General features: G+C 37.8%; 1 protein-coding gene across 7 annotated transcripts in view; it reads left to right on the top strand.

Annotated features, from left to right (window-relative positions):
* The first annotated feature begins 1,093 nt into the window (after positions 1-1,093).
* Positions 1,094-12,899, top strand: part of CHIC1 (cysteine rich hydrophobic domain 1) — a 43,307-nt gene continuing 31,501 nt past the window's right edge. For 6 of the 7 annotated variants that reach the window (XR_006267556.1, XR_006267555.1, XR_006267553.1 and 3 more), the window contains exon 1: positions 1,100-1,537. Coding sequence is in view for 2 of the 7 variants with exons in the window: in XM_043458858.1 (XP_043314793.1) it covers positions 1,242-1,537 (296 nt within the window). In the remaining 5 variants the exon portion in view is untranslated. Of the gene's footprint in view, positions 1,538-12,899 lie in introns of all 7 variants that reach the window. The other variant, XM_043458857.1, reaches the window with a different exon arrangement.

The following is a 12,899-nucleotide window of genomic DNA, read 5'->3' as shown; positions in this document are numbered from 1 at the left end:
TCCTTGGATTATGGCATGAATGTTTGTGCTACTGCCAAATATGAAATAGTTTGAGACACGGTTTGGAAACTCAAAATATGTGATCTCTGTAACATTTAGCAGATGGAAGGAAGGAGGTGTTTGAAAAAGAAAATCTTAGACAAAAGGTCACCAGAGACCTTAATACATTACTTAAACTTCCTGAGACTGCTTTGTCATCTATAAAGCAAGGGTGATGATGCCTACCCCCACAGTATTGTTTAACGGTTAATTGAGATATTGTATGTTAGAGTCTAGCCCAATGTCTGGAAAATGGATGATGTTAATCGATGTTTCCTTGGGTTGGAACGCTCCCTTTACTCCCCCCATTTCCCTCCTCCCCGCGGAAAAAGAAAAAATAAACTCCAAAATTCAAACATCTTTCAAGATGCCCAAAAGGCACCACTCTATGAAGCCCCTCCAAACAACTTTAGGAAGTATAGCCCTTTAGTTAACAGTGCTGGGCTTCTGGAATCAGAAGCATTGGGCAAGTTACTTCTCCTCTCTTCATCTAGGTTTCCCATGCATAAAATGATATCATGGTACATATTTCATAGGGCTGTGAAGCATTAAATGAGATATGTACACAGAGCACTTAGCATAGTCCCTGACACTTAGTGAGTCCTCCATAAGTATTACATAGTAGAAGAAGTAATAGAAAGTTTCCCCTTCAGTAAAATGTTAATAAAAATGCCTCCCAGGGTGTGGCAAAGTTCTGCAGCAAAAGTCTTTTAAACTGTATTGCTGAACAAGCGTAAGGGATTGGTGAATATTTTAAGATATATGGGGCAAAGTTCTAACCTCTCTTTTATAGAATATCCTTTCTCTGCACTGGAGGCAAAGCGGGTAATAATACCATTATTCATTAGTAGGAAGTAAAACCAGAAGATACATCCCTGGGAGACAAGCAGCAGAAGCCCAAACAGCAGTATTAAGAGCAGCACCCGCATACCGGACCTCGATAATTCCCTGGAGTTCACCTCTAACGCCCCTTTTCCCTTGGAGCCGCGCAAGCGTACACTGATTTTTCTCCTCTCTCCCTTATGCCCCCGCCTCCCCCCCTCCACGCCCCGCCACGTCCACCCCACCACGCAGGCGCATCTCCTTAAATCCAGTCCCTACACCCCTCCTGTTTCTCTGCATTAAGTTCCCCCTCCTCTTTCTGCACCTCAGCAGGTTCACACTCTTCTCCTTGAGGGTGGCGGCGATAGAGAGGTCACGTGATGAGCATCTTGCTGCCCAACATGGCGGAGTTCGACACCATCTCGGAACTGGAGGAGGAGGAGGAAGAAGAAGCGGCAACGTCGTCGTCGTCGCCGTCGTCGTCGTCGTCGGGATCAGGGCCTGACGATGACGAGGAAGATGAGGAGGAGGAGGAAGAAGAAAACGAAGAGGAGGAGGAGGAAGAAGAGGAGCAGGTGGAGGAAACGCCGCCCCCGCCTCGGGTAGTGAGCGAAGAGCATCTTCGGAGATATGCCCCCGACCCTGTATTGGTGCGGGGCGCCGGCCACATCACTGTGTAAGCGAGAGGGAGCTATGGGGTTTGAAAAAGGCTGAGATTTGGCGACAGAGGAATGAAGCGATCGAGGGGCGTGTGGTGTGGGGGAGGGCTGACTGAGGCATACAGTTACAAAAGGACATCTGGTCTAAATGGAGAAACTGAGGGAGATAGGTGTAAAGGAAGTGAGGAGAATGCAAATGCGATGCACCAACACCAGGTAAAGAGTGAGTATAGGACAGGGAAGTCTGGGGCTCGGAGCCAAAGGGATTGGAGTAGAGGTGAGTCTTCTTGCTTCTGTGTATGCTGGCGAGAATAGTCTAAACTGCAGGATGTACCAGCGGATTCTTTGCTGTTAAGATTGGTGTCTAGTGGAACCCGGTGACTGCTGTAACAAGTGACGAGACCGAGGCTTGGACTCTTCAAAACAGAAACAGGATATATTTTGTGAATAACGTTATAGACTATCCACTCACTTACATTTGCATCCATTCTTTTGCTTAATCCTTATGTAAAGGAATACAGTAATCCTTTCTGTGTGTTGATCACTCTGACATATCACACAATTAGATGTTCAGGTTGAGAGGCAGCTATGAAACGTTGAAAGAGCAATAGATTGAGAGTGAGGGCTCTTGTATGTTAGTCCCAGCTTTACTTCTTACTCGCCCTGTGACCTTGGTCAGGTTACTTCCTATTTCTGGGCCTTAATATCTCCATCCATAAAATGAGGGGTTTGGAGTTAGATGGTTTCTAAAGTCTTTTACCTCTGAGATAATTTAAGATACCTTCAGGAGATTTTGTATGTGCAAATAGTAAATATGCAAACATTAAATATGTATGGACATCAATCCCCTAGGAGCTGAGAATGATTTTTTGAAAACTTATGCAGAGTTTTTAAAAATTGAAATCTTGGATCATATTTGAGAAACTAAAAGGGGAGAGGGCCCTTTAAATGCAGTGGTTTTCTGGGCTTTGAAGAGTGCTTTCTCATTTTTATGTAATGAAATGGACTGTAAATACTTGGAAGTTTTGAGTATTATATCATGTTCATCATCTTAAATATGCTGTCATTTACTGCATTTAAAAAACAGGACTATTTTTCCTATTAAGTCATGCTGCCTATAATTTTGATAATGGCTCACCTACCACTTTGACTTTCAGTTGAGTTCATATTATCTGAAATAATGTAATATGCACCACCTCCCCCCATCATGTTAGCTTTTAATTTTAACATGTTGAGTATTATGATTGTAATATACTTTTGTGATCTTTGCATGAAAAGTATTAAGAAAGATTTTGAAATTGTGGAAGAATGGGAGGAGATTTTTAGATCTGCCATTTGGTTAGGCAATTTTAACACAATTTTTCTTGGTTCAAGAATTTTGCAGATAGCCTACAATGTTCAGATGCCAGCTTACTGCACAGTTTTACTTAGATTCCTTTCATCACTATGGAGACAATTTATTACTGAAATTGATTATGATTCTGGCATCAAAGTTTACTTTCATGCAGATTATTTAACATGACTAAACAGAAAAAGACTTTTTATTCTAGTCCATAATTTTATATTCCAACACTCCTTCCCCTCATTATTTTCTAAAATTCAGAAAACAAAGAACAAGCAAGAAAACAGAATTTAAGTTCTCTGAAACTTATTTGTGGTTTCATTTTACTCTTCATACAACCATGGTGAAGTACTTATAAATCTATTTTCAATTAAAAGCAAAGCACTGACACTTGCCATGCTCAGGCCCTTTTGATAAGTGTAATGTCCCTCCTAGCTTAAAAATTATGGAATAAAGAGCATGAAATAGTGGTGCTCTTAGTAACTGTTGGCATTAATTGAAGGCAAAACCTAAAAAGCAGCAAACCAGTACTTGAATTGCTAACCAATGTACATAGTTTGGAAAAGTATTTAGTTGTACATGTTCTGTGACCTAGAAAGAACATTTGATGTTAAATGTCTGAGATTTGGAGGAAAAAAAAAGGGTTGAATGTTTAGGAGAAAGTTTTACTGGATCTGAGAAACTGATCTTTCTATGATAGTAAAATCTTCCTTACAACAGATAAAGTCAAGTCCTTAAGAAATAGTTAATTTAATTTTGAAATGTCTAATATATCAGCCTTTGTTTAATTTTTTTCTGATAAAGGAGTATTAGTTGCCCTACCTGAATGAAATATTTCTTATTCTCTCCCACCCTTATTTTTTTCATTCTTTGTGTAGTCACTTGTTCTTTAGAGGATGTTGTTTCTTTTCAAAGTTTAAAATTTGAGAACCATCACCTCAAATTCAGTATATCTTAAACCTAATATTTTCTCTCCTGACATTGGCTGTGCATTCCAGTTGCCCCATTACTGACTCTGATACTACCATTCCAATCTTCCCGGGTAATACTTCAAGTCCTTGAGTCATTTTTAACTCTTCCTTCTCCTTGAATTGTCCATTGCCAGTCTGTCCCAGAATTATGTCTTCATGCCTTTTAAAAGGTCTATTAGATTATTCACTTTTCTCCATTTCTGCTGGCACTTTGCTAGTTGGGGTCACCATCTTCTTGAATTGCAGCCACAGTCTGCTGCCTCTTCCCACTCCAATCCATCTGGATGCTTATGCCAAATTAATTTTCTTAAAACACAGTTTAAAATGTCACTTTCCTGCTGAAAAACCTGCATCAGATCTTAATTAGGTTTGAATTTTGTGCTCTCCTTCTCCACTCTCAGAGGTCAAGGAGTCCCTCCACTTGTTCAGAGCTCACCCCTCCACTGATACCTTCCAAAACCTTCTTTTGCAACCTCCTCCAAGGCAGCCCCCTCTCTATACTACTACTACCTCACTTGGCCTCTGTTAACTCAGCCTATAACTGTATTCAGAATCTCTCTAATTCTTTAAAAATAAAATAGCCTTCTTAGACCTATGTTCCCCATTAGCTACTGTCTAATGTCTTTTCTTTCTCCAGATTTCTTAAGAGTAGCTACATTCACCATATCTATTTCCTCTTCACCCTTCTGTTACCTGGATTTTGTCACCATGACCTCAGACAAACTGGCATCATTAAGATCATCATGACCTTCCTGTTGCTAAATTAATGGGCATCTTCCATTTTCTATCTTTCTGGTCCTCTGTATTGCATATGAGACTTATAATGACTCTCTTTCTCAGAGGCTTTTACTACAGGGGTCACAAACACACAGGCCTTCAGAGGCAAGACAGGTCACAGAAAATGGTGCAGCTTGAGTAATGATGGGCCTTAGTAGAACTGGAAGGTATGTGTTTTGCCTAAAGGGTTTCAAATCCTGTTAAAAAACAAAATAAAACATTTACCAGCCAAACAAATTTAGAATTTCTTGGCTACTTTACTCTCCCTGGTCTCCTTATATTTTTCTGGTTGTTTCTGAACTGTCTCATTCATTGTCTTTTCTTCCTCCTTTGCTCCTTGAATACCAGTGATCTCCAGGGTTTTGTTTTCATCCCACTATTCTCATTCCCTACTCTATCTAGATAGGTGGTCTCATCTTGGTTCCCGTGGTTTCAGTTATCTATTGTCTCCCAAATATGTATTGCTATACCAGACTCTGCTAAGGCTCTTATATGGGCTTCCTCACCTAATGACTCACTGACATCTTAAATTCAATGTATTCAAAACAGAACTCATCCTCCCCTCTCCTGCCACATATCCTCACACCCCCATCCCATCCCCTCAAAAAATTCCTTCTATTTCTGAGTTCTCCAAATCAGTTAAATCTGGCAAGTAGTTCATCTTCCCCATTCAGTCTTCTCATATCTAAGAAATCAGTGGGTATAAACAATATATGGCTTAAAATTTTCTTCTTTTCCTCCCTACCACCACTTACTTCCCTGATTCAAGCCCCTTTCACCACTGTACTTATCATCTTGTCTTCACCTTATCACCTCCACATCCATTCCTCAGTCTGCTGCTAAATGGACACCACTTTCCTGTTTAAGACTCGTGTGGTTTTCTCTTCATCTGTAGGATCAAGTCTAAGCTCTAAAACATGGAATATATGACTGGACCCTGCCTATCCATCAGCCTAATATCCTGACATTTTCCTTTACTGCTGTATTTTCTTATTCATAGCATGCTATTTCTTATCTCTCTGCCTCTGCTCAAGCTGGGGCCTTCATCTAGAATTCCACCACCCACCATTCTTACCCCACATGTGGTCACCACTTCCTGTAAGTCTTCTCTGCCCCTGCTAAATGGGAAGCTGAAATGGCAGGATAATCACTGGTTCCCTCTGAATTTTCAGTGCCTACCACAGTGCCTGCCCTGAAGTAGACAGTAAAAGTAAGTTGAATAAATATTAGTTCTTTTAGTAAAACTCAATATGCTCACCATAGTGTATGCTGTATTGTAGGCCCTCAACAAGTGTTAGTTAGTAGAATCATCCTCTGGAGAGTAGTTATGTTTCTGAGCATCGATACAAAAATACTACCAGATTGGGGAGTTCAGGGGAATGGTATGGCATGGCCTTACCTCTGAAAGCTTTGTTGAGCAAGACCATCTGTGTCCAAATACCCTGTCTACTTATCTCACCTTTACACATTGGTTTTATTATTTTAATAAGATCAGTCAGTCAGTTGAGTCACTCAGTTGTGTCCAACTCTTTGTGACTCCATGGACTGCAGCACACCAGGCTTCCCTGTCCACCAACTCCTGGAGCTTGCTCAAACTCATGTCCATAGAGTCGGTGATGCCATCCAACCATCTCATCCTCTGTTGGCCCTTTCTCCTCCTGCCCTCAATGTTTCCCAGCATCAGGGGCTTTTCCAATGAGTCAGTTGTTCACATCAGGTGGCCATAGTATTGGAGCTTTAGCATCAGTCCTTCTGATGAATATCCAGGACTGATTCCCTTTAGGATTGACTGATTTGATCTCCTTGTAGTCCAAGAGACTCTCAAGAGTCTTCTCCAACACCACATCTCAAAAGCATCAATTCTTTGGCACTTAGTTTTCTTTATGGTTCAACTCTCACATACATACATGACTACTGGAAAAACTATAGCTTTGACTACATGGACCTTTGTCAGCAAAGTAATGTCTCTGCATTTTAATATGCTGTCTAGGTTGATCATAGCTTTTCTTCCAAGGAGCAAGCATCTTTTAATTTCATGGCTGCAGTCACCGTCTGCAGTGATTTTGGAGCCCCCAAAAATAAAGTTTCTCACTGTTTCCATTGCTTCCCCATCTATTTGCCATGAAGTGATGGGACCAGATTCCATGATCTTAGTTTTCTGAATGTTGAGTTTTAAGTCAGCTTTTTCACTCTCCTCTTTCATTTTCATCAAGAGGCTCTTTAGTTCCTCTTCACTTTCTGCCACAAGGGTGGTGTCATCTGCATTTCTGAGGTTATAGATATTTCTCCCAGCAATCTTGATTCCAGCTTGTGCTTCATCCAGCCTGGCATTTCACATGATGTACTCTGCATTTAAGTTAAATAAGCAGGGTAACAATATACAGCCTTGACATATTCCTTTCCCAATTTGTAACCAGTCCATTTTTCCATGTCCGTTTCTAACTGTTGCTTCTTGACATGATACAGATTTCTCAGGAGACAGGTAAGGTGGTCTGGTAGTCCCATCTCTTTAAGAATTTTCCACAGTTTGTTGTGATCCACATAGTCAAAGGCTTTAGCATAGTCAATGAAGCAGAAGTAGTTGTTTTTCTGGAATTCTCTTGGTTTTTCTATGATCCAACAGATGTTGACAATTTGATCTCTGGTTCCTCTGCCTTTTCTAAATCCAGCTTGAACATCTGGAAGTTCTCAGTTCATGTACTGTTGAAGTCTAACTTGGAGAATTTTGACCATTACTTTGCTAGGGTGTATGATGAGTGCAATTGTGCGGTAGTTTGAACATTCTTTGGCATTGCCTTTCTTTGGGATTGGAATGAAAACTGACCTTTTCCAGTCCTGTGGCCACTGCTGAGTTTTCCAAATTTGCTGGCATATTGAGTGCAGCACTTTCATAGTGTCATCTTTTTAGGATTTGAAATAGCTCAGCTGGAATTCCATCATCTCCACTAGCTTTGTTTGTAGTGATGCTTCCTAAGGCCCACTTGACCGCTCACTCCAGGCTGTCTGGTTCTAGGTGAGTGATCACACCATTGTGGTTATCTGGGTCTTTACGATCTTTTTTGTATAGTTCTTCTGTGTATTCTTGCCACATCTTCTTAATATCTTCTGCTTCTTTTAGGTCCATACATTTCTGACCTTTGTTGTGCCCATCTTTGCATGAAATGTTCACTTGGTATCTCTAATTCTCTTGAAGAGATCTCTAGTCTCTAATTAATATTAAATATATTTAACAAGAGTTATTTAATAACTTATCAATGAATTATAATTTTTGAGAAGTCAAATGACCTTACCACAATAATTGTAATTCCAAATCTGAGATGATGATGATCATAAATGGATATTTAATGATCTTTTTCCAAATAAAAATACATACATGGCTAAATTAGCTCCCACAGATTTAAGGTTTTAGAAAACAGAAATAATGAAATGTCTCTTGTAAGTGTTGTTTCAAAAATACTATATATCTGAGTGATGTAGCCTAATATCTATCATTTTTCTTTTTGATATTTTTAGGGTAAATATTTGGATCCAGTGTATTGAAATACAAGAAAAATTTTATCTCATGACATTGTTTTCTTATTTTTATTAAAATATATAATTATTTACCCTCAATAGTAGAGGTATATAGTAGTAGAGATGAGAGTTTACCAATGCTCAGATATATAAAATTCTCATTAAAATTAATCTAAAAAAGCTGAAGTTATTACATATAGAATTGAAAAAAGATAGCCAAATTTGTCAAACAGTGCATTTCTGCAAAAAGTTAAATAGCACTGCAATTGTTGCCTTTTCTGTAAACAGCTGTCTTTGAGAAATGACAGTGAAGCATTGTTAATTTGTATTTGTATAAGCTAAATTTTATAAGATTTTAGGCTTTGAGAATACTGAAGCTATAGTAATTAGTCATTTTACAGAGCAGCAAGACATATTTCCATATGGAAGATTAAAGAAATTTAATTTTTCAAAATATCATTTAATTGTATGTTATAGACTTTCTTTTTTCTTGGTGTAGTAAATTCAATGCACATGTGGAGTTCAATGCACATGTAGAATTCAATGCACATGCTTCAGAAACAGTGTTACTACAAGTGCAAAGTTTTCTAGGCAAATGTGTTTTTTTGGCAGAATTTTAATGCATTTTATCTGTTTTCTTAAACAACCTAAACATATAAACTTAAATTTGTGCAGGATTTTCAGAGGCTGATATACAGCCATTTTCAAAAGAATTAAAGACAGTGAGAGGTGTAAAGAGGAAGAAAAGTGGAAGAGCAACTTGAAGACCCATCTTTCTTTGCCTCAGTTTCCTTTACTGCAAAGAATTGTCCAAGAAATTAAAATTTGGGACATTGCAGACACTTGACAAATAAAATACAGTCATTAAGAACCACCAGCTGGGTCAGCTTCAAACACATAATAGGCTCTTTATTTAATGAACCTGATAGAGTGAAAATGCGAGCAGTTCTCAAATGCTTCTGTCTAATGCTGACAAACTCCACATCTTTACTCATGTCTCTCACTGATCACTCACTAATGGGTAGATGAGCTTGTCTAACCTCTGTGAACTCACAGGTCTTATTAACTTAATGGTTTGCTTATGAAACAGAGCTGAGATGTTCATCATTTAGCAGTAGCCATTTCAACATTTTCCTGGTAACTACTAAGTAAAATGTTGTGCCAAGGATTATTTAAGTACTCATTTTAGGTGCTTAATATCTAATGTAAAAGTTAAGGGAAAAAATTGCTGGTAGGCAAGAACACAATTGCTACTGCCTTTTAGCCAAAATTATGAGAATATATTGGGCCTAGTTTGCCTACCTTTATACCTTTTAAAGTAGATAAATGTAGGCCATAATTGAGTATTTTAAGAAGTGAAATGACTTCCGTACCTTCCCTTACCATTTCTATTTTTTAAATTTTTTTGACCATGCTACACAGCTTGTGGGGTCTTAGTTCCCCAACCAAGGATTAAACTTGGGCCCTCCTCAGTGAAAGCATGAAGTCCTAACTGCTGGACTGCCTGGAAATTCCCTGCTTTACCATTTCTAACATACTTTTTATGTTTTAGAAAAGACAATCTCTTTTTATATTAGAGAAGAAAATTTGTAATATGAATTTAGCAAGAATTTTTTGAGAACCTGAGCACTGAGCTAAACACTGTGAAGAATACAGAGAAAGCAAAGTATAGGTCTTGCTTTACAAAGTTAACAGGAAATTTGCCTTTAAGAAACTCATGTGGATCAGCAAAGAATAAAGGAAAATATCTTTAATACTTTTGAATTGTATAGTACAGATTAAAATTGGCTATCAGTGTTCAGAGAAAGGGAAATCCATGAAGACTTGTAGCAGGGGTTGGAACTTGGCTTGAGCTTTAAAGACTGCACTGGATTTAAACCAGGGAGAGGAAGCAAAACCAGGAAGAGGATGCTGAAGCTGAAACTCCAGTACTTTGGCCACCTGATGCAAAGAACTGACTCATTTGAAAAGACCCTGATGCTGGGAAAGATTGAAGGTGGACGGAGAAGAGGATGACAGAGGATGAGATGGTTGGATGGCATCACTGATGCAAAGGACATGAGTTTGAGTATGCTCCGGAAGTTGGGGATGGACAGGGAAGCCTGGCAGGCTACAGTCCATGGTCGCAAAGAGTTGGACACGACTGAGAGACTGAACTGAACTGAACGGACGAAGCAAGAGAAACCTCATAAGCAAAGAAAAGAGCCAAAGTGACAGTGGCAGTGGAAAGGAAGTAAATGTTATGAGAATGATTTCAAAGGAACAAATAACAGTTATTTGGGACCACTTAGATATAAGCAAGGTGCAAAAAGTAGGAGATAAAAGGTACAGAAATGATACCAGGATCTAGGTTAAAGAGAGTCAATGCACCATTGAAAGAGATGAAGAATTTGAAAGGAAGGAGCCAGTTTCAAATAAAAGGTAACATTTAATTTTAGATGTGTTCACATGAGGTATAAAGATATCCAAATGGAAATTTTTATTTTTGTTGTTGTTTTAATTTATTGTATTGAAGTATAGTTATCTACAATGTTGTGTTAATTTCTGCTGTACAGTACAGTGATTCATTTACATATGTATGTATTCTTTTTCATATTCTTTTCCACTGTGGTTTATCACAGGATATTGAATATAGTCCCCTGTGCTATATATTAAGATCTTGTTAATCCATTCTATATATGTTAGTTTACGTCTGCTAACCCCAAACTCCTACTCCATCTGTCCCTCACTCCCCTCCCCCTTGGCAACCATAAGTCTGTTCTCTATGTCTGTGTGTCTGCTTCATAAATAAGTTCATTTGTGTCATATTTTAGATTCCACATATAAGTGGTATCATATGGTATTTGTCTTTCTCTTTCTGACTTGTTTCACTTAATAAATAATCTTTAAGTTCATCTATCTTGTTGCAAAAGGCATTATTTCCGAATGGAAATTTTTAGTATGCAATTAGAGGTGAGGGTCCAGAGCATGTTGGGAAATATAGAATTAGAGATATAGACTTGATGGTCATCAGAATAGAAGTGATTTTCAAAGCTATTAAAATAGATGAACTGTTATATTTCCTTTAGAAAGAGAAGCAGATGACTAAAAGCTAAATTTTGGGAAAAGATAAGTGTTAGGAGAGAGTGAACAAATGGGAGAGTGTTGAGAAGGGAGTGGTAAACAGCATCACAGACTGCAAAGTCAGAGGGAAAGTTCTGAAAAGAGGGTATTGAATTTAGCAATAAATAAGATGAACTTGTCTTTCTAAATAAATTTGCCAAATAAGGAATTATTTTCAGTAAAATAACAATATCAAAAGACAAACTTCAAAAGATTAAGAAAGGATGGGATATTAAGGAAATGGAAACAGAGGTTAAAAGTTTATTTGTCTGATGATAAATGCAAAGAGAGAATAGCAAAGCTAATTTTTTTTAATAATAGAAATATTCCATACATTTTGAGGAACACATGTCTATATCCTCTATGTATTTGATATGTGATAAAAGAATAGCAACTGGGAAAAATCTATAATGGCAGCAATCTCTAATAGGGGTAGGAACAAATTAAAAACATTGCATCTAAAAGACAAGAGGGAAAAGGACTCCACACTTCCATTGCAGGGGTTATGGGTTTGATCCCCTGTCAAACTAAGATCCAGGTGGCATGGTCATAAATAAATAGATAAATGAAATTGGATTTAAAAAATAAAAGACAAGATATAGGAATAGAAATAGAACTCTACTTTCAAATGTATCATGTTTATTTTCATGAAAACTATATCTGTTTCTTTGTTATGCAATAAGAACTCTGTGGAATAATGAATTGAATTACATCTTTCTTACTAGTGATAAAGCCACTGTTTATCTAAATATTATTTAAATGAAATATTTCTTGCTCTGTTAAATATTTGCTGTTTACTGATCACTTAGTACACAATTGCAAATATGTAAATAATACTAGAGTATTAATTTCTCAAACAGCACATGAAATTTGCCATAAAAATTCATGTACAAGAGTACCATTTTATTTTTAAGTTTGGCTGTACTCCTCTATGTAAAGACTTAAAGAAAATGTTATTATGGGGATGTTATTACGAAAATATTATGGTTTCATTACATGTACTGACACCTAGAGAAGTAATGACATTTTTAATGAAGTTATGGTCTTTCTGCAATTGCTAATTAATTTTCTCAACTCTTTTCAAAACTAGAATTTTTTGTTTTAAAATGCATTTTAAACGTATAAAGTAAAATTTATTTATGCATGGATGTGTACCTTGCTGCTAGCTACTGAGTATAGAGTCTTTGTGTTTAAAACTAGCTTGGGTCCTTGTAAAGGAGCTATTAGCATAAATAATACAAGGAGACTATGATATTCTCACAGAGTTTTAATAGGACATTGGATTCTTAAGATGTCTATAAAATGACCCTAAGACCGAAATGCCATACATCAGTAGAATCAAACAGTACACAGAGTAGCTCATTGTTCAACAAACTTTTATTAATCACTTAGATTCCATTGTGCTGCTAAGCATAATGGAAGATAGCAAAGTAAATAAGTCATAGTTTTTGTTCTCCAGGAGCTTAATATAGGACAGAAAGAACTTAAGGATTAGCATTTGAATTTTGGTTGTCCTTGCTTCCCTGGTGGCTCAGAGGGTCAAGAATCTGCCTGCAATGTGGGAGACCTGGGTTCCATACCTAGGTTGGGAAGATACCCTGGAGGAGGGCATGGCAACCCACTCCAGTATTCTTGCCTGGAGAATCCCCATGAACAGAGGAGCTTGGTGGGCTA

This window comes from Cervus canadensis, chromosome X (genome assembly GCF_019320065.1).
Source record: "Cervus canadensis isolate Bull #8, Minnesota chromosome X, ASM1932006v1, whole genome shotgun sequence".
Lineage (NCBI taxonomy): Eukaryota > Metazoa > Chordata > Mammalia > Artiodactyla > Cervidae > Cervus > Cervus canadensis.
Note: the sequence above shows the minus strand (reverse complement) of the source record. Positions and strands in the feature narration are given on the sequence as shown.